Raw genomic sequence first — 18,179 nt, forward strand, 5'->3', positions numbered from 1 at the left:
GTGCCCGAGAAACTTAACAGATGAGTTCTTGGATCTGGGATGAGATGACGGATGTAAATATTTCTAAATTTTAAATGCTACATTCCTTGGTGTCCTTTTTTCTCCCAAACTTTATTTAGAAATGGAAGGAGTTCAATTTTTTTCTTGTTCTACTTTCCCTACTCCTATGGAGGTAAAAGGAAAGAAAGAAGGAAAAAGCAGCTCTCACTTCCAAAGTTTCGTGTAAAAGTATTTTTTTTTTTCTTAAATAACTCCATTCATACAAATTGGGATGGGAAGAAAATCCTTTCCTCTTGGGAAAGTAATGCAAGTCTTAAGTTCCATCGTAGGGAGCGCCTTCAGAAACCTGCTGCACTTTTCTGATACAGTTCACCACCTTTCTGTCTTCACAGCTTTGGGGAATTTTGGCCAGGAGACCCTGAAACATGAAACCAAACAGGCTTTGATTTTTTTTTTTTAATCACTTTTCCTCTTTTGCTTGATTCTTCTTCCTTGGTATCATATTCAAAGGAGAAAAGAATGGATGACACTTGGGGACAGGTCACAAAACAGCATAGGTATTAGTTTTTTTTTATTACTATTTTTAAATTTATGTAGCTCTTATGTATTGAAGGTGTTACTTTAAAAACTTTATTAATGTGCTTGGAAATCTCCTGCTGGCTCATGAAACAGCAGAATTCCAGCCAAGGCAAATTAAGTTGAATCTAGGGCTTGAAAATGCCCAAGATTAAAGAGTAAAGATGAAATAGTTTGAATAAACTGGTAAAATAACAATTCATACCATCTCTACATATTTTTAGGATATGAATTTTTTTTTTTTCCTGCTGGGTAGATTGTCCAGTGAGTTATGGCATGAATTTATTTTCATGCTACCTTCAGTCTTTCAACTAAAGATTTCTAAAAGGGGTAAGAAATGAGGCAATCATTTATTAGATACATAGAAGTACACAGCTATTATATGCTGTGGCTTTGAGAAGTTAACTTTTGTGGAATATGAAACCAAAGGAAGAATTTCCATGTAGATAAATTAAGATTAGGGGCCGGGTGTGCTGGCTCACGCCTGTAATCCCAGCACTTTGGGAGGCTGAGGCGGGCGGGATCGCAAGGACAGGAGATGGAGACCACGGTGAAACCCCGTGTCTACTAAAAATACAAAAAATTAGCCGGGCGCAGTGGCGGGCACATGTAGTCCCAGCTACTCAGGAGGCTGAGGCAGGAGAATGGCGTGAACCCGGGAGGCGGAGCTTGCAGTGAGCCAAGATCGTGCCACTGCACTCCAGCCTGGGGGACAGAGCAAGACTCCGTCTCAAAAAAAAAAAAAAGAATAGGGAAAAACATCTACCTAAACGGTGGTTGTCCCTAAAAAACTGGAAACATCTGAAATGCTCTATTTATATTATTCCTGGGAGCTTATAGCCCATTATTTTTACTTTTTTTTTTTTTTTTTTTAATTCAGAAGACTAGAACAGAAGTTAAATTTTACAAACTTTTGATCACAATGCTTTTGCCCATTCTGTCTTGTCCTTAGCCCTGGTGACGTGTGCTGATCCTCCTGCTTTTAGTTCTAAATGGTTCTGAATAGCTTTAAAAGATGAATAAGAAAAAAGATCAAGCTCTTTTGAGGCTAGAGGGCTCATATGGAGACCTAAAACCCTTCATTTCCAGACTTGGTCAGGCACATACATGGTAAATTACAATCAGTCATAGGAATTACATAAAGATAATGAGGCCCAACTGAAACTAAGTTTCAGTCTGCCTTACCTTTACCCGTCCTTGAGAGCAGTGGTCCAGGAGAATCAGGCAGTCTGTGGCCTCCTGTAGCAGGGCACTCTTAACAGACTCAGGTGTAAGGTTTGGATCCCTTGCTACATCACAGATCAGTTTCAAGAGAGACTTCAGTAAGACCACAAGTCTGCAGGAAACTCTGGAACCAAAAAGAAAAGCTATGTTCTTACTGTAAACCTAGATATTAAAATTGGAAGAGACTTCAAAGACTGTCAAGTGGAAAACCCTCATTTCGTAAATTAAGGAACTTGGGTCAAAGTTAAATGAAAAAAACCTAAAAACAGAACCAAAGACAGCCTCTAGATTTCTTACCCTCAAGTCTCCTGTTAGCATACTGCGCACACACACACACACAGCTCACACACACACTGCTCTCACACACACACACACACACTGCTCACACACACACTGCTCTCTCCTTCCAGAAGCTTGGTTCTACTGTAAGCAACAGCTCCTTCATGGGCTGAGAAGGGGAAACCAGGATCTCCCCTAATCAAGGGCCTATACTTTTATTTTTCAACTCTATTAACTGAACTATGCTTGGAGAGAGCTCTCAATCCTTTAATGTCATCTTAGGCCTGCAAGTTGAAGACAGAGTAGGGGAAATGAGCTTGGCTTCTGGGACTTAGTGTCAAGTTGAATTTTCTGTCATTTAATTTCAGATCCTAGCTCATCAGTGAAATCCAGCCTACATACTTGTAACTATTAACCTTTCTAAGCTATAAACCTTTCTACTATTGCCTTGGTAAAGTTCTGGAAATGGACGATGCTAGTGATTGCACAATATTGTGACTGTACTTAATGCCACTGAACTGTACACTTTAAAATGTAAAATGTGTATGTATTTTTACCACAATAAAAAAAAAACCCTAAAAAAACCTTAATGAAAGGTGGAAAATAATTTAACTTACAATGTAAAATGTACAATAAATCATATTTATGGACAGATGCATGACTGGGAGAAAAAAGTGTTCATCTCTTTATCTAGATACTCCTCATTTTCCTATGGTTTGGGTGCCTCTCAGCCCTCCATCTGTTATTCAACTTATAAATGGCTCTATTTTCCATTTCCCATGCTCTACCCCCTCATACCCATATTCCTTTTCTACCTCCCTGCATTTAATTCACTCTCCCTTCTTGGAATCTTAGTCTCTGCTCTTTAAAGACCTGACAATCTGATTCAACTTTATTCATCCATTGATTCATTATCTTCCAGTTCATTCATTCTTCAAATATTTGTATACCTAATACCAGGTACTGAGCATACTTTGAGAGAACATAATAGATGTGGTTTTCCGTTATCCTGGAGTTTATAATTCAGTAGGGACAAAGATAGTAAACAAATGCAACCTAGTTACCAATATGACTAAGGCAAAGGTTGTCATGGGGGAATGTTACTCTGGATTCCTTGCACATTTATAAGGAAGTGAGAGAATATGGTCCAGAATAGATACTATATGTTGTTGGGGCACTGGATTCTCTGGCTCAATTCAACTTTCAGCTATCCAAGAGATGCTTCTGCTGACTCAACAGTTTGGGTTCCAGTTCTTGACACCTACCTCAACCCAGAGTTGGAATGATTTCCAAACAAGTATATCCTACATTAGTATTCTTTTACTCTCTATATATATATATATATATTTTTTTTTTTTTTTTTTTGAGACAGAGCATCGCTCCGTCACCCAGTCTGGAGTACAGTGGCTCCATCGCAGCTCACTGCAACCTCCGCCTCCTGGGTCCAAGTGATTCTACTGCTTCAGTCTTCTGAGTAGCTGGGACTACAGTTGCGTGTCACCATGCCCGGCTAATTTTTGTATTTTTAGTAGAGAAGGCATTTCACCATGTTGGCCAGGCTGGTCTTGAACTCCTGACCTCAGGTGATCCACCAGCCTTGCCCTCCTAAAGTGCTGGGATTACAGGTGTTAGCCACCACACCCGGCCTCTAGATTGGTATTCTGATCACTGCTCTGCAGATGTTAAATGATGTGCTATGAAGTACTCTGCTCTCAATTAGATTTAAAGAACATTAGGATTAACAAAGTTAAGCAAATGTCTTTATTGCAACACTTCTAAATGACCTTTAATCTTCTAATATGCATTTTAAACCTAGAGAGATGTGCACCCTCTATGGTTTCCCAATCTATTTGACCACAGAATTTTTTTTTTTTTCCTGTGGGGCATCAAAGAGTACCTAGATGGGGATTCTGCAAAACACCAATCTAAACCATTCTTAAGATATATAGCCAGGCACAGTGGCCCACACCTGTAATCCCAGCACTTTTAGGAGGCCGAGGCAGGTGGATCACAAGGTCAGGAGTTCGAGACCAGCCTGGCCAACATGGTGAAACATCATCTCTACTAAAAATACAAAAAAAATTAGCCAGGCATGGTGACAGGTGCCTGTAATCCCAGCTACTCGGGAGGCTAAGGCAGGAGAATCACGAATCCAGGAGGCAGAGGTTGCAGTAGCTGAGATTGTGCCACTGCACTCCAGCCTGGGTGACAGAGCGAGACTCCATCTCAAAAAAAACAAACAAACAAACAGGCTGGGCACGGTGGCTCACTCAGGTAATCCTAGCACTTTGGGAGGCCAAGGCAGGTGGATTACGAGGTCAAGAGTTCAAGACCAGCCTGGCCAACGTAGTGATACCCCGTCTCTACTGAAAATACAAAAAATTAGCCAGGCCTGGCGGTGGGTGCCTGTAATCTCAGCTACTTGGGAGGCTGAGGCAGGAGAATCGCTTGAACCCGGGAGGCAGAGGTTGAGGTTGCAGTGCACGGAGATCGAACCACTGGACTCCAACCTGGGAAACATTGCTGTCTCAAAAAAAAAAAAAAAAAGATATACTACAGTTTCAAAGAGAAGTGATTTAATAGTGTCAGAATCTGGAACTGATACCTGGTAAAAGAGTCAAATATGAGCACCTCAAGTAACTATAGTATATTTTATCTTTCTAATGCCATTTTCTCAATTTAAAATCCTATACGTGTGTGAAAATGGGAGGTATTCAAATACATAGTATACATTTAATACTTGGTACTGAATGTATTAAATACATCCAAGCAAGTTCTCAAGAGAAAATCAGCTGAATTTTGCACCTTAAGGCTGCTATTACCTGGGCCAAGTATGTTGCATGAGAAGTTTTAAGGTTTCCAATATCTTCAATCTAGCTTCCTCCTCAGGTCCATCATAAACCTCCAGATAACCAATGATGACTCTCTCCAGCCGCTTCAAGTGCCGAACAGTTAGGATCCCCAACCTAAAGATGAAAGAGAAAATATGACGCCAGTGCAGTGGCTCATGCCTGTAATCCCAGCACTTTGGGAGGCTGAGGTGGGAGGACTGCTTGAGGCCAGGAGCTCGAGACCAGCTCAAGCAACATAGCAAGATCCTGTCTCTATAAAATAATAATAAAAACCCAAGGACTCACCTCTTCACAAAAGCCGGCAGGTTTCTTGCATAGGTCCTGCGTAAGAGAAGGCGGTGCTCTGGCTCCATGTGGGTCAGGATCAGCTGCAGGACCTCGTCGCAATGGGTGGTAGGTCGAGCTCCATCTCCTTTCCAGTGCAGGGTTTTCTCCAGGATGGGGAACAAATCCAGCAGACACAGGAGCACAGCCTAGGAGGAAGGAATGGAAGGACGCTGCATAGGTCATCCATTTGCATTTATAATACTAATGGACCTCTCTAGAACTCCATTAATCTACCATCCTTAGGGTCCATACCAGAGAATTCTAAGATACTAGTAATCATATATGAAGTGCATATTACATTTTCAAACTTTTTTCCATTCTTAATCTCCATCTCACAGTCTCAAATCAATACATTCTCCTCAGGACCATTCTTTTTATAAATTTATAAAATTTATAATTTATAAAATGGGAAAAATGGCAGAGCTGGGACTTTAATCCAGATTTTAGGAATCTAAGTCTATTGTTACTATGTCACTAAGTCTAAGTGACTTAGTGATACATGATATTTACACTTTTTTTTTTTTTTTTTTTTTTTTTTTGTGAGACAGAGTCTCACTCTGTCACCCAGGCTGGAGGACAGTGGTGCAATCTCAGCTCACTGCAACCTCTGCTTCTCAGGCTCAAGCGATTGTTGTGCCTCAGCCACCTAACTAGTTGGCACTACAGGTGTGCACCACCACGCCTGGCTAACTTTTCTATTTTTCAGTAGAGACAGGGGTTCGCCATGTTGTCCAGGCCGGTCTCAAACTCCTGGCCTCAAGTGATCCACCTGCCTTGGCCTCCCAAAGTGCTTGGAGTACAGGTGAGAGCCATTGCATTCGGCCAGTATTTACACATACTTTTAATAAAACTGCTCTTAAGCAGAATCTAAGATGTTCCAAATTTGGGTCAAATTTGGCCACCCTACCTGCTGAAGTTGCAGTGTCTAGGCCAGGGGTATTCAGTCTTTTGGCTTCCCCAGGCCACACTGGAAGAAGAATTATCTTAGGCCACACATAAAATACACTAACACTAATGATAGCTGATGAGCTTTAAAAAAAAAAAATGCAAAAAAAAATCTTACAACATTTTAAGAAAGTTTACAAATTTGTATTGGGCTGCATGCAAAGCCATCTTGGGACGCATGCAGGCCGTGGGTTGGACAAGCTTGGTTTAGATACTTCCTTTTAACTTTCCTGGGACCTCTGGTTTTTCTCTTGGTGTTTTGGTTTTTTAAAATTTCTTTTCTCTACCACCTTAAGAACCCTAGCAGTTCTGGCTGTTAACAATCTGGATTCTCAATACCCAGTATTTAAAATACTGTTTAAAAATCAAAAGAGGCTGGGCGCAGTGGCCCATGCCTGTAATCCTAGCATCTTGGGAGGCCAAGGTGGGCGGATCACTTGAGGTCAGGAGGTTTGAGACTAGCCTGGGCAACATGGAGAAACCCCGTCTCAGGTAATACAAAAATTAGCTGGGCATGGTGGCACGTGCCTGTAATCCCAGTTGCTAGGGAGGCTGAGGCAGAAGGATCACTTGAACCTGGGAGGCAGAGGTTGCAATGCACCAAGATCCCGCCACTGCACTCCGGCCTGGCTGACACAGTGAGACTCCACCTCAAAAAAAATAAATAAAATAAAATAAAATTTAAAAAAAGGCAGCAGGGTGGGGAGGCGGAAAGGAGGGAAGTAAGGCATAAAAAAGAAACAAGGTTGCTTCCACCTCTAATTTTGTATAACTTGTTTCTTCTGTCTTTGGAGTTTCTTTCTCCCTCCTAAGAAACTTACTTATTCATCCTTCATAAAGGTAAATATCACCTCCTTCCCAAAGCCTCCTAAAGTCACCCCAAACCTGGTTAGTTACCTATTGCTTGATACCTGGTTAGTTACCTATTGCTTAATACCTGGTTAGTTACCTATTGCTTGATACCCACTGCACCTTTTTTTATTTTTGAGATGTAGTTTTGCTCGTTGCCCAGGCTGGAGTGCAATGGCACGGTCTTGGCTCACTGCAACCTTCGCCTCCTGGGTTCAAGCAATTCTCCTGCCTCAGCCTCCTGAGTAGCTGGGATTAGAGGCATGCGCCACCACACCTGGCTAATTTTGCTTTTTTTTTTTTTTTTTTAAGACAGAGTCTCGCTTTGTTGCCAGGCTGGAGTACAGTGGCGCGATCTTGGCTCACTGCAACCTCTGCCTCCTGGGTTCAAGTGATTCTCCTGCCTCAGCCTCCCAAGTAGCTGGGCTACAGGCACGTGCCACCACGCCTAGCTAATTTTTTGTATTTTTAGTAGAGGCAAGGTTTCACCGTATTAGCCAGGATGGTCTCGATCTCCGGACCTCGTGATCCACCCGCCTCAGCCTCCCAAAGTGCTGGGATTACAGACATGAGCCACCGCCTGCTTTTTTTTTTTTTTTTTTTTAATTTGAGATGGAGTCTCGCTCCGTCACCCAGGCTGGAGCGCAGTGATGTGACCTCAGCTCACTGCAACCTCTGCCACCCGGGTTCAAACAATTCTTGTGCCTCAGCCTCCCAAGTAGTAGGGACTACAAGTGCACAACATCATGCCCAACTGATTTTTTTGTATTTTTAGTAGAGATGGGATTTTGGCATGTTGTCTAGGCTGGTCTCGAACTCCTGACCTCAGGTGATCTGCCTCCCTTAGTCTCCCAAAGTGCTGGGATTATAGGCGTGAGTCACCACGTCCAGCCCAAACTAATATACAATTGACTCAGATGAAGAAAAACCACTGGCTTATCTGTGGAGACTCAGGAATGTGGAGGCCTGCTTGGTGCTGAGATATTTTTAACTTGGTAACAGCTTTTAGTTATCATCCTCACTTTCCAAGGCAGGAAAATGTCTCTCAATTATTACTACTCACACAATGCAACCTTCTACTCAAATTCAGAGAATCCAGACACAGTTATGAAGAAATCATACTATTACCTGAATGAGGTGGTGCTCTGGTGTGTACAGGTGGTTGAAAACGGCATGGTACAGGACCTGGGCTCTGTTATATTGGAGTAAATCAGCAGCTGGCTGAAACCAGACAAAGTATCAAATTAAAAGAATAGTTTCCCAAGATTGGCAAATGTTGACCATCTTTGAAATTGGATTATGGGTATGAAGCATGAAGAACATGCCATCCCAAAATATGCCACATTGGTATCATGATGGTTTTGAGTTGAAAATATTGGAGAAACTGTAGATTCAGAAAGGGCGAGCTGACTTGTGTCTTTCTGCAAGTAGCAAGTGATAGAAGATTCCTCTGGGTGGGGTATGCTTTCCATACCAGGGTAAGAAAACAGCCCTTACAGAGACTTGGAACTGAAGACTGCAATGGACCTACATAAACCGAACAAAGTAACCTTTACCTTCCACCTATCCATCCCCTCACCACCCCCAACCATATGAGAGAGAGAGAGAGAGAGAGAGAGAGAGAGAGAGAGACAGAAAATTTACTGCTCCTAGCCAGATTTTCTTTGTCCTGTCATTTTTTTCTGACAGGACAAAGAAAATCTGGCTAGGGGTAGTTTAAAAAAAAGATGAAAAATTTATCAATTCTTTATCTAAAAAGTATAAAAGCATATTGCTTTGGTCACTTCTTCAGACTTCTCTCTCTTGTGAAGATCCCCATGTACACGTAAAACTAATAAAATGTGTATGGCTTCCTCTTGTTAATCTGCCTGTTGTCAAATTCGGTTTTCGATCCAGGAAAAGAGCCCACTACGAGATAAAAAGGGGGCTGAGGCTGGGCATGGTGGCTCATGCCTGTAATCAACTCCAGCACTTTAGGAGGCTGAGGTTGGTGGATCGCTTGAGGCCAGGAGTTCAAGACCAGCTTGGCCAACATGGCGAGACCCTACCTCTACAAAAAAAAAAACAAATTTTTAGTTGGGCATGGTGGCATGTGCCTATAATCCCAGCTACTCCAGAGGCTGATGTGCAAGAATCGTTTGAACCCGGGAGGCGGAGGCTGCAGTGAGCTGAGATCACACCACTGCACTCCAGCCTGGGCAACAGAGCAAGACTCTGCCTCAAACTTAAAAAAAAAGGCAAGGGGGCAGGGTTGGAGGTGATCTCTGGCTCTCTCCTACAGGTACATGGAGATTAATTACACCACTCTCTCCACTTCCATGTATATTTTAAAAGCTCCATACTACAAAGTTTCTTTTAAAAAATTTTTCCTTGAGTAATAGCTTCCACATTTGGGTATAGTCCCTTTCAGATTCTGATTTTGTTTTGTTTTCCTACTTGAAAGTCAACTGTAGGCTGGGCATGATGGCTCATCTCTGTAATCCCAGCACTTTGGGAGGCCAAGACAGGCAGATCACCTGAGGTCAGGAGTTTGGGACCCACCTGGCCAATATGGTGAAACCCTGTCTCCACTAAAAATACAAAAATTAGCTGGGTTTGGTGGCCACTACTAGGGAGCCCCAGCTACTAGGGAGGAGTCCCAGCTACTAGGGAGGCTGAGGCAAGAGAATTACTTGAACCCGGGAGGCGGACGCTGCAGTGAGCCAAGATCGCACTCCAGCCTGGGTGACAGAACGATAATGTCTCAAAAAAAAAAAAAAAAAAAAGGAAAGAAAGGAAGTAGGCCGGTGCAGTGGCTCACGCCTGTAATCCCAGCACTTTGGGAGGCTGAGGCGGGTGGATCACGAGGTCAGGAGTTGAAGACCAGCCTGGCCAAGATGGTGAAACCCCATCTCTACTAAAAATACAAAAATTAGTTGGGCATGGTGGCACGCGCCTGTAATCCCAGCTACTCAGGAGGCTGAGGCGGAGAACTGCTTAAACCTAAAAGATGGAGGTTGCAGTGAGTCGAGATCGCGCCACTGCACTCAAGCCTATGTGACAGAGTGAGACTCTGTCTCAAAAAAAAAAAAAAAAAAGTCAGCTGTTCACCAGTTCTCAAGATCTGGTTATTCGGTTTGATAATGACCCATGCCTTCCTGTTTCTTCTATAATTATCATTTTAGTTATTACATTACCTATAGGATACAACTTCTACCAGGTTGATAGAGAAAAATATAAGAAAAAATACAAATAGGTAAAGCTGAATGACTTAGCATTACCAGAAATGAAGAACAGCCAGGAATGACTCAGTCTGTCCCATCAACATGGATGACAAGGTAGAGGTTGCTTACCACATTAAGCACAATGTGATGGAGACAGTGTACACCCAGGATTTTGTTCTCAGTCTGATAATCATCTGAAATGAGCAATGATGCAGGAAGTACCCTTTCCAGATGCTGGCTCAGCCAGGGCCGAGTGACCTGTTGCAGAGTCCATGAGAAAACATGTTTGATGGCAGGGTTATTCTTCCAGGATTCCCTAAATGGATACATAAAATTACATTAAGTGACATGGTGATAAGTAGCAAAAAAATAAACTACTTCAACCTAACAGAGTATTTTCATGTCTTTGCAAAAAAAAAAAATACATTGCACATAAGATAACTCTTAATTCTACATCATACATTTTAAGATTTGGATTAAAATAATTTCCACAACTTACATCAAATACTTAATCACCCAGGTCTTTGGGTCTAAAGCCTATCCAATGAGAAGGAGCCAATTATAACCAGAGCTACATAAAGGACTTGGTGATGGATGGTGAAGGTATGTTGAGAAGGGAGGGAGGAGTAAAGGCAATGTGTTAGTATTATTACACTAAGGAAACAAATGAATCAATACTTGAACACCTGTTAATAGCTAATAAAGTGAGTGTACACATGATTTAACTAATCCTCAAAATAATTACAGTGTAATAGGTATATTATATTTACTTATTCTGAAATAGAGTCTTGCTCTATTGCCTACACTGGAGTGCAGTGGCACCATCTAGGTTCACTGCAACCTCCACCTCCCAGCCTCAAGTGATTCTCCTGCCTCAGCCTCCTGAGTAGGTGGGATTACACACTTGCACCATTATACCCGGATAATTTTTATATTTGTAGTAGAGACGGGGTTTCACCATGTTGCCCAGGCTGGTCCCGAATTCCTGGCCTCAAGTGATCTGCCAGCCTTGGCCTCCCAAAGTATTGGGATTACAGGTGTCAGCCACCACACCTGGCCAAGTATATTATCTTTATATTAGAAACAAATGGATTCAGAAAACTGTCTAATCTAGTCCTACTCAGAGCAACAAATAGAAGCACAAAACTCAAAATCAAGCCTTTTAACTCCATGTTCCTGGTAAAATGACAGTTACAGATACTTCTTCTCTCATCACTCCAGTGCTAACAAAGTAGCAAGTGGAAACTCATTGAAAGAACTTTAATAGCAATCTAAAGGTGCTTTTCACTTTTTTTTTTTTTTTTTTTTGAGACAAGAGTCTCGCTCTGCCGCCCAGGCTGGAGTGCAGTGGCGCGATCTGGGCTTACTGCAAGCCCCGCCTCCCGGGATCACGCCATTCTCCTGCCTCAGCCTCCCGAGTAGCTGGGATTACAGGCGCCTGCCACCATGCTCGGCTAATTTTTTGTATTTTTTTAGTAGAGACGGGGTTTCACCATGTTAGCCAGGATGGTCTCGATCTCCTGACCTCGCGATCCGCCCGCCTCAGCCTCCCAAAGTGCTGGGATTACAGGCATGAGCCACTGCGCCCGGCCGGTATTCACTCTTTATCCTAAACATGGCTTCCTTAGCTGATAGTCATCCTTATCTAACAACTGGTGATGACATTCAAGATCCCCAAGTCTAAATTCAAACCGTAAGTTTAAATCCTCTCCAAATCCCCCAACCAAATTCCAGTAATTTGCAATTTTTTTTTTTTTTTTGAGATGTAGTCTTGCTCTCTTGCCCAGATTGGAGTGCAGTGGCCCGATCTCAGCTCACTGCAATCTCTGCCTCCCGGGTTCAAACGATTCTCCTGCCTCAGCCTCCCGAGTAGTTTGGATCACAGGCGTCCACCACCATGCCCCGCTGATTTTTGTACTTTTAGTAGAGATGGGGTTTCACCATGTTGGCCAGGCTGGTCTCGAACTCCTGACCTGAAGTGATCCACCCGCCTCAGCTTCCCAAAGTGCTGGGATTACACGAGTGAGCCACCTCGTCCGGCCACATTTTGTAATTATTAACTCCAAGAAAGTGGCACAGAATTTCCAATTTTCCTAAGCAGTCGTCCTAAGTGCTGGAAAGAGCACTGGACAACTGAACCTGAACACCTCAGTTATGACCTCCAATTTGCCACTATCCGGTTATGTCATTTATATCAAATCGCAACGTTTCTGGGCCTTAAGAGTTCTGTGGTTACAGCACCCTTATTTTACTGATGAAGAAACTCAGCTTCCTTTGAGGTCTAATGCTCTAAAAAATTAAGGTAGGGCAGGTGCAGTGGCTCACGCCTGAAACCCCAGCATTTTGGGAGCCGGAGGCGCGTGGATCACTTGATGTCAAGAGTTCGAGACCAGCCTGCCCAACATGGTGAAACCCCGTCTCTACCAAAAATACAAAAAATTAGCCGGGCGTGGTGGCGGGCACCTGTAATCCCAGCTACTTCGGAGGCTGAGACAGAAGAATCGGTTGAACCCAGGAGGCGGAGGTTGCAGTGAGCCGAGATCGCAACATTGCACTCCACCCTGGGCAACAAGAGTGAAACTCTGTCTCAAAAATAAATAAATAATAAAAAATAAAAATAAAAAACTGTGAGGCTCAAGTCGGTGGCAAAGGGCAGGAGTACTCACTTATTCAAGTCGGGTTTGAGAAGCCCTAATATCACCGAAAGACTCCCTTTCTCATCTTCATTTTCTCCGCGTAAGAATCCTGCCACAGAACTGCATTCAGTAACTTGAAGCAGTAAGGTGAGCACCTCCCTAGCAACCTCCCGAGATCTCGGAGTGGTCCACGGTTGCTCCAAGCTGTGTGTGATGGCAAAAATATAAACCGGTCCTGCCAAGTGATGCAGGCCCGTCTGCCATGCAGGGCCAACCAGGGAATTCTTAGCAGTCTCAACCTTCCCCAACAGCTTAAGAAACAGTAACCCAACTTTGGCTGCTTTCTCGGCCACTTCAGAGTGCCCATCACCTCCACCTTCCTCCTCTTTGCGGGGGGCTGCATACTTCTCCACGGCTTTTGCCACCTGCCCCAGTGTTTCCGGCATTCCGCGGAGCCGTGCACCACTCCCCTCAAATAACCTATCACATTCGGTGGCTTCTATTAGATCACCGAGGTCTTTAAGAGCTACATCTTTTACGTTGCCTCGTCGTGCCTCCGGGCGGGTAAGACTGTGTAAAATCTTGGAGAAGGCCTGTCCAAGGGCGGAGGGAGACAACTCCCCGGACAAAGAAGACTCTTCCCGCGACGGGGCTTCCAGGGCGCTGTCAAGCTCCATTCCTGACTGCAACACCAGAAGGCTGGTCTCTCCCACAGGACGAGGATGGAGGCGGGGAGGGATCCGCTGAAGAGGGAAGGAGCGATCACTCAACGAGAACTAAAGTCAAATAAAATAAAACGGAGAGATGTCTTGGAGGAGGGGCGAGTCTGACCGGGATAAGAATAAAGAGAAAGGAAGAGACACAAGAAAGGAAAAGGGGACTCTCGGGGAGTAAAAGAGTCTTATACTTGTAACGGTGACGTCAAAAAAAACTACTGTTGCTTTCTGAAGACTAAAAAGAAAAAAAATACCTTAAAACTTTAAAGAAATAAACTTCTGAGCCATGTCACCAACGCAACCACCGCCAGGTACTTGCAACCGCTCGCGCCGGTCGGTGTATAGCAGGATCCGGACCTAGCTCATATTGCTGCCGCAAAGCACAAGGCTAGCTTCCGCCAGTACTGCAGTACTGCCGCAACACCTTCTTATTTCACGACGTATGGTCGTAAAGCAATAAAGATCCATGCTCGAGAACAAGACCGAGCGGTGGAACCATGGAGAATAAATTTGCATATATAATAATCCGCTCGCTAATTGTGCTTCTGCTTTCCTTTGCTAAGGTAGAAACAGAAGAATAATCACAGAATCTCCGTGTGGCTTTGAAAACATCCAGGGTTTTATATATGAAGACTCGAGATGTCGCATTACGGTAGTCACCCTATCTGTAAAATTAGTGGCACATACTTGGAGCTCCTTAATGGCTACTCTAAAATGATCCTTTTGTAGTTCATGAGCGTGATGATTGGGTGTTCACACGTTTGTGTGAGATGTGCCACCCTACAACCTTGTTACGACGTCGGCACATTCCCCGTCTGACCTGAACTTCAGGGATCCATTTAACGCTGTAGTTTACATTCTTGCTAGTTACGATAATAGGTGATTTGGTTTAATGGTCTTGTAGTTACCGCTGGTGGGTAGCATTATTTTCTGTCTGTAAGATACATGCACGGGTGCTCTTTCGTTGTAGAACTGTGAGGTGTGTGTTTGTTTTATTGTGAGTCGAAATCTCGCTCTGTCGCTAGGCTGAAGTGCAGTGGCGCCAGCTCGGCTCACTGTAACTTCCGCCTCCCGGGTTCAAGAGATTCTCCTACCTCAGCCTCGCGAGTAGCTGGGACTATAGGCGCGCGCCACCATGCTCAGCTAATTTTTGTATTTTTAGTAGAGACGGGGGGTTTCCCTCATGTTGGCCAGGATGGTCTCGATCTCTCGGCCCGTGATCCGCCCGCCTCGGCCTCCCAAAGTGCTGGGATTACAGGCGTGAGCCACCACGCCTGGCCTGTGCAGTGTGTTTTAATGGCTTACAATTTTTTAGGTTTTGGGGATACCTGCGCAGGTTTGTTACCTGGATATATTGTGTGATGCTGGGATTTGGAGTGCAGCTTGGCCCGTTTTTAGTGTCCCCTCTAGTAGACCTCAGTGTTGTTGCCACTTTTATGTCCACGTGTTCCCAGTGTTTAGCTCCCACTTACGAGTGGGAACATGCAGTATTTGGTTTTCTGTTCAATGCAATACTTTAGCTGGTTTCTGGAGCTAGCGTTCTAAAGCCTATATGCACAAGCGTTTGAAAATTCAAATTCTAGCGTCAAGGTAGAAGGCCCCAAGTGGCATTTGGGGCAGCCCCGAGGGAGGCGGGTCGTCGCGTTGGAGGATCCGGCTTGGTCCCGCCCCGCCGATGTCGGCGCCGGGTGTGCGGGGACAACAGAGCGCAGTCTTGGACATGGGCCGCAGGCGGCGCCCGGAACTGGCCAGGGGAGCCAGAGGCTGCGGGCTCTGGCCCCGGTGGATGTGGAAACCAGCCGTGTTTGGTTGGGTTTTGAGAAGGCGCGAGAAGGGTCGCTCCTGTGCTAGTGTTAAGTCCCCCACGCCGCGTGGGCATATCTTGTTCCCTCTTCCTGCGCCTTCCTGGAGGGTGGAATTGAGCCCGATTGTCCTTCAGTTCCCGAGGGGCTGGTCACATTTAGGAACTTGTGACTCTCATAGCTTCCACGGTTTCGCAGGAGCCCGAGGAGGCAAAGTTCATTTGTGCCACTGCACAGGCGGGAGCTTCGGACCCTGGGAGGGGTGGCGCGCGCGAGAGAGATGTGTCGGCCACTGCTCGGAGAGGGACTCCTTTAAGGCGTCAGCCGCGCATCCAGGGGTCCAGGAGTCCAGAGAAAGCCTTTCAGGGTTTTCTGACTTGGGGTAGGCTGAGGGGCGTGTGTGCGCGCAGGGGCGAGGGAGGGGTGATGTGTCGGGTGTCCTTTGTTCTCGCCAGGAGGTGGTCATGGGGCAGAGGGACATACAGTACTTTCCTCCCACCTTGGGGAGGGCACCAGCTTCTTGGTGCACTACTTGCAATTGTCCCATCTGCGGTGTCTTGCTGTCTGCTCGCCTGCCCTTCTTTCCATTTTGCTGTGTGACCTAGGGCAAAAGTTTGGTAAACTCTCTGTGCTTTAATTTCTTTTTATTTTTTATTTAATTAAAAAAATTTTTTTAGAGACAGGGTCTTGCTCTGTCGCCCAGGCAGGAGTGCAGTAGCGTCATCATATTTCACTGCAGCCTCAAACTCCTGGGTTCAAGCGATCCTCCCACCTCAGCCTCACGTGTAACTGGGATTACAGGCACCCACCACCACGCCCAGCTAATTTTCTATTTTTAATAGACACGGAGTTTCACCATGTTGGCCAGGCTGGTCTCAAACCCCTGACCTCAAGTTATCCACCCGCGTTAGCTTCCCAAAGTGCTGCAATTACAGGCATGAGCCACCTCGCCCAGCCACCTTAATTTCTTTATCGGAAAAATACAGGTAGTAATAATTCGTACCACTTAGGAGTGTTGTGAGAAAGGGGTTATATGTAAACTGCTTAGAACAATATCTGGTCAGCAGAAAGTTCTACACAGGTGTTGGCTCATGTTAAACCACAGCTCCTGTGTTGTTACATTCCTCTTTCCAGGGTAATTTTGTGGTTGGGACTCTCCCTCTCGGCCTCTTTCATTCAGCTTTCCCTTCTCTGACCAATTGGTGGCACTCATGATTTTCTAAGCAATTTCAACCATGGGTAACCATTTCCTCCCGAGGGGACTCTCCTGTTTGTAGGCCCAAGTGGAAGCAAGATGCCAATCAATAGACAGTTATTGTATCCCTCCTGTGTGCAAGCGTCTCTTCCCTGATCCATGTGCCCCTTGTGCTAAGTGGACCCAAGCTATTACTTCTTATAAAGAAAGCACTTGTATTGTGGAGATCTCCCCATCTGCACTTCCGAGTTTCCTGAAGCCAGAGACCACGTCTTTATTCCCAGTGCCTGGCACAATTTGGTCATGGAATAAATGTTGAACTCACACGTCCATCCACAGAGGGCTGGCTGAATAAGCTACGTACATCCATACAATGCAGTTTTATGCCGCTGTACAGAGGAAAGAGAACCATCTCTGTGGACTGCTTTGGAAATCTAGGATGTATTGTTAAGTGAAAAAAGCAGGACAGAGGCCATGTATATGTTGCCTTTATTTTTATTTTTCCCCCTTTTCACACGTGTTGAAATGTTGCCTTTTTTGTAAGAAAGATGGGGAAATAGAAATAATGATGTGTGCATTTGCTTACATGTTAAAGAAGCAATAAAGTATAAATTATAAACTAAGAAAAATGGTGACATGTAAGAAAATAACAGGGTGAAGGAAATAGGAATGGAAGCTAGATTTCTCTGTACACACTGTGTTTAATAGCTTCAACTTTGGATTCATGTAAATGTTTTACTTTTTTTTTTTTTGAGAGAGAACCTCACTCTGTCGCTTAGGCTGGAGTGCAGTGGTGCGATCTCGGCTCACTGCAGCCTCTGCCACCCGGGGTTTCAAGTGATTCTCATGCCTCAGCCTCCCAAGTAGCTGGGATTACAGGCGCCCACCACCACACCTGGCTAATTTTTGTATTTTTAGTAGAGATGGGGTTTTTACCATGTTGGCCAGGCTGATCTGCAGCTCATGACCTCACGTGATCCGCCCACCTCGGCCTTCCAGAGTGCTGGAATTACAGGTGTTGAGCCATGGTGCCCAGCCACATATATATATATATATATATTTTTTTTTTTTTTGAAGCAACAAAAGCAAAGATTTATTGAAAATGAAAGTACACTCCACAGGGCAGGAGTGGGCCAAAGTAAGCGGCTCAAGACCCTACATAACTATGTTTTAAAAGAAAATAACAAAGCATTTCCTAAAAGAAAAGAAACAGTCAAAGTGTACATGGAGTCACTGGCATAACCATATAGAAATTACAGACTGTAAAACTTGTTAATTTGACTCTATATCCTTAGTGTGACAAAGCCTAAAAACAGAAAAAAATTAACTGCATTTAATAATGGTATTGTAGGCCGGGCGCGGTGGCTCAAGCCTGTAATCCCAGCACTTTGGGAGGCCCAGACAGGCGGATCACGAGGTCAGGAGATCGAGACCATCCTGGCTAACACGGTGAAACCCCATCTCTACTAAAAAATAGAAAAAACTAGCCGGGTGAGGTGGCGGGCGCCTGTAGTCCCAGCTGCTCGGGAGGCTGAGGCAGGAGAATGGTGGGAACCCGGGAGGTGGAGCTTGCAG

General features: G+C 44.6%; 1 protein-coding gene and 1 non-coding gene across 3 annotated transcripts; one reads left to right on the forward strand and one right to left on the reverse strand.

Annotated features, from left to right (window-relative positions):
* Nucleotides 1-86: 86 nt before the first annotated feature.
* TTI2 (TELO2 interacting protein 2) lies at nt 87-14,451 on the reverse strand. 2 transcript variants are annotated; one of them, XM_025394544.1, is made up of 8 exons: nt 13,923-14,451; nt 12,922-13,667; nt 10,385-10,571; nt 8,181-8,273; nt 5,217-5,404; nt 4,902-5,045; nt 1,762-1,924; nt 93-418 (listed from the first exon to the last, which is right to left on the reverse strand). In XM_025394544.1, the coding sequence occupies exons 2-8, from the start codon at nt 13,566-13,568 to the stop codon at nt 314-316; spliced, it is 1,527 nt and encodes a 508-aa protein (XP_025250329.1). In that variant the 5' UTR covers nt 13,569-13,667; nt 13,923-14,451; the 3' UTR covers nt 93-313. The 2 variants fall into 2 exon arrangements, with proteins under 2 accessions (XP_025250330.1, XP_025250329.1); XM_025394545.1 differs by lacking the exon at nt 8,181-8,273 and having other exon boundaries at nt 87-418.
* On the forward strand, nt 14,325-14,428 carry LOC112630887. Its single transcript, XR_003121013.1, has one exon. It is a non-coding gene; the product is annotated as a small nucleolar RNA U13 (small nucleolar RNA).
* Nucleotides 14,452-18,179: the final 3,728 nt, after the last annotated feature.

This window comes from Theropithecus gelada, chromosome 8, assembly GCF_003255815.1.
Source record: "Theropithecus gelada isolate Dixy chromosome 8, Tgel_1.0, whole genome shotgun sequence".
In the NCBI taxonomy this organism is placed as follows: Eukaryota; Metazoa; Chordata; class Mammalia; order Primates; family Cercopithecidae; genus Theropithecus; species Theropithecus gelada.

What these genes read in the sequence shown, in the direction of transcription:
- TTI2 (XM_025394544.1), bottom strand. Translation starts at nt 13,568, where the DNA reads ATGGAGCTTGACAGCGCCCTGGAAGCCCCGTCGCGGGAAGAGTCTTCT. An exon ending in CAGAGCACCACCTCATTCAG is followed by an intron (nt 5,405 to 8,180) that starts GTAATAGTATGA and finishes CCTTCCTCCTAG; the next exon opens with GCTGTGCTCCTGTGTCTGCT. An exon ending in GCTCTCAAGGACGGGTAAAG is followed by an intron (nt 419 to 1,761) that starts GTAAGGCAGACT and finishes TTCATGTTTCAG; the next exon opens with GGTCTCCTGGCCAAAATTCC.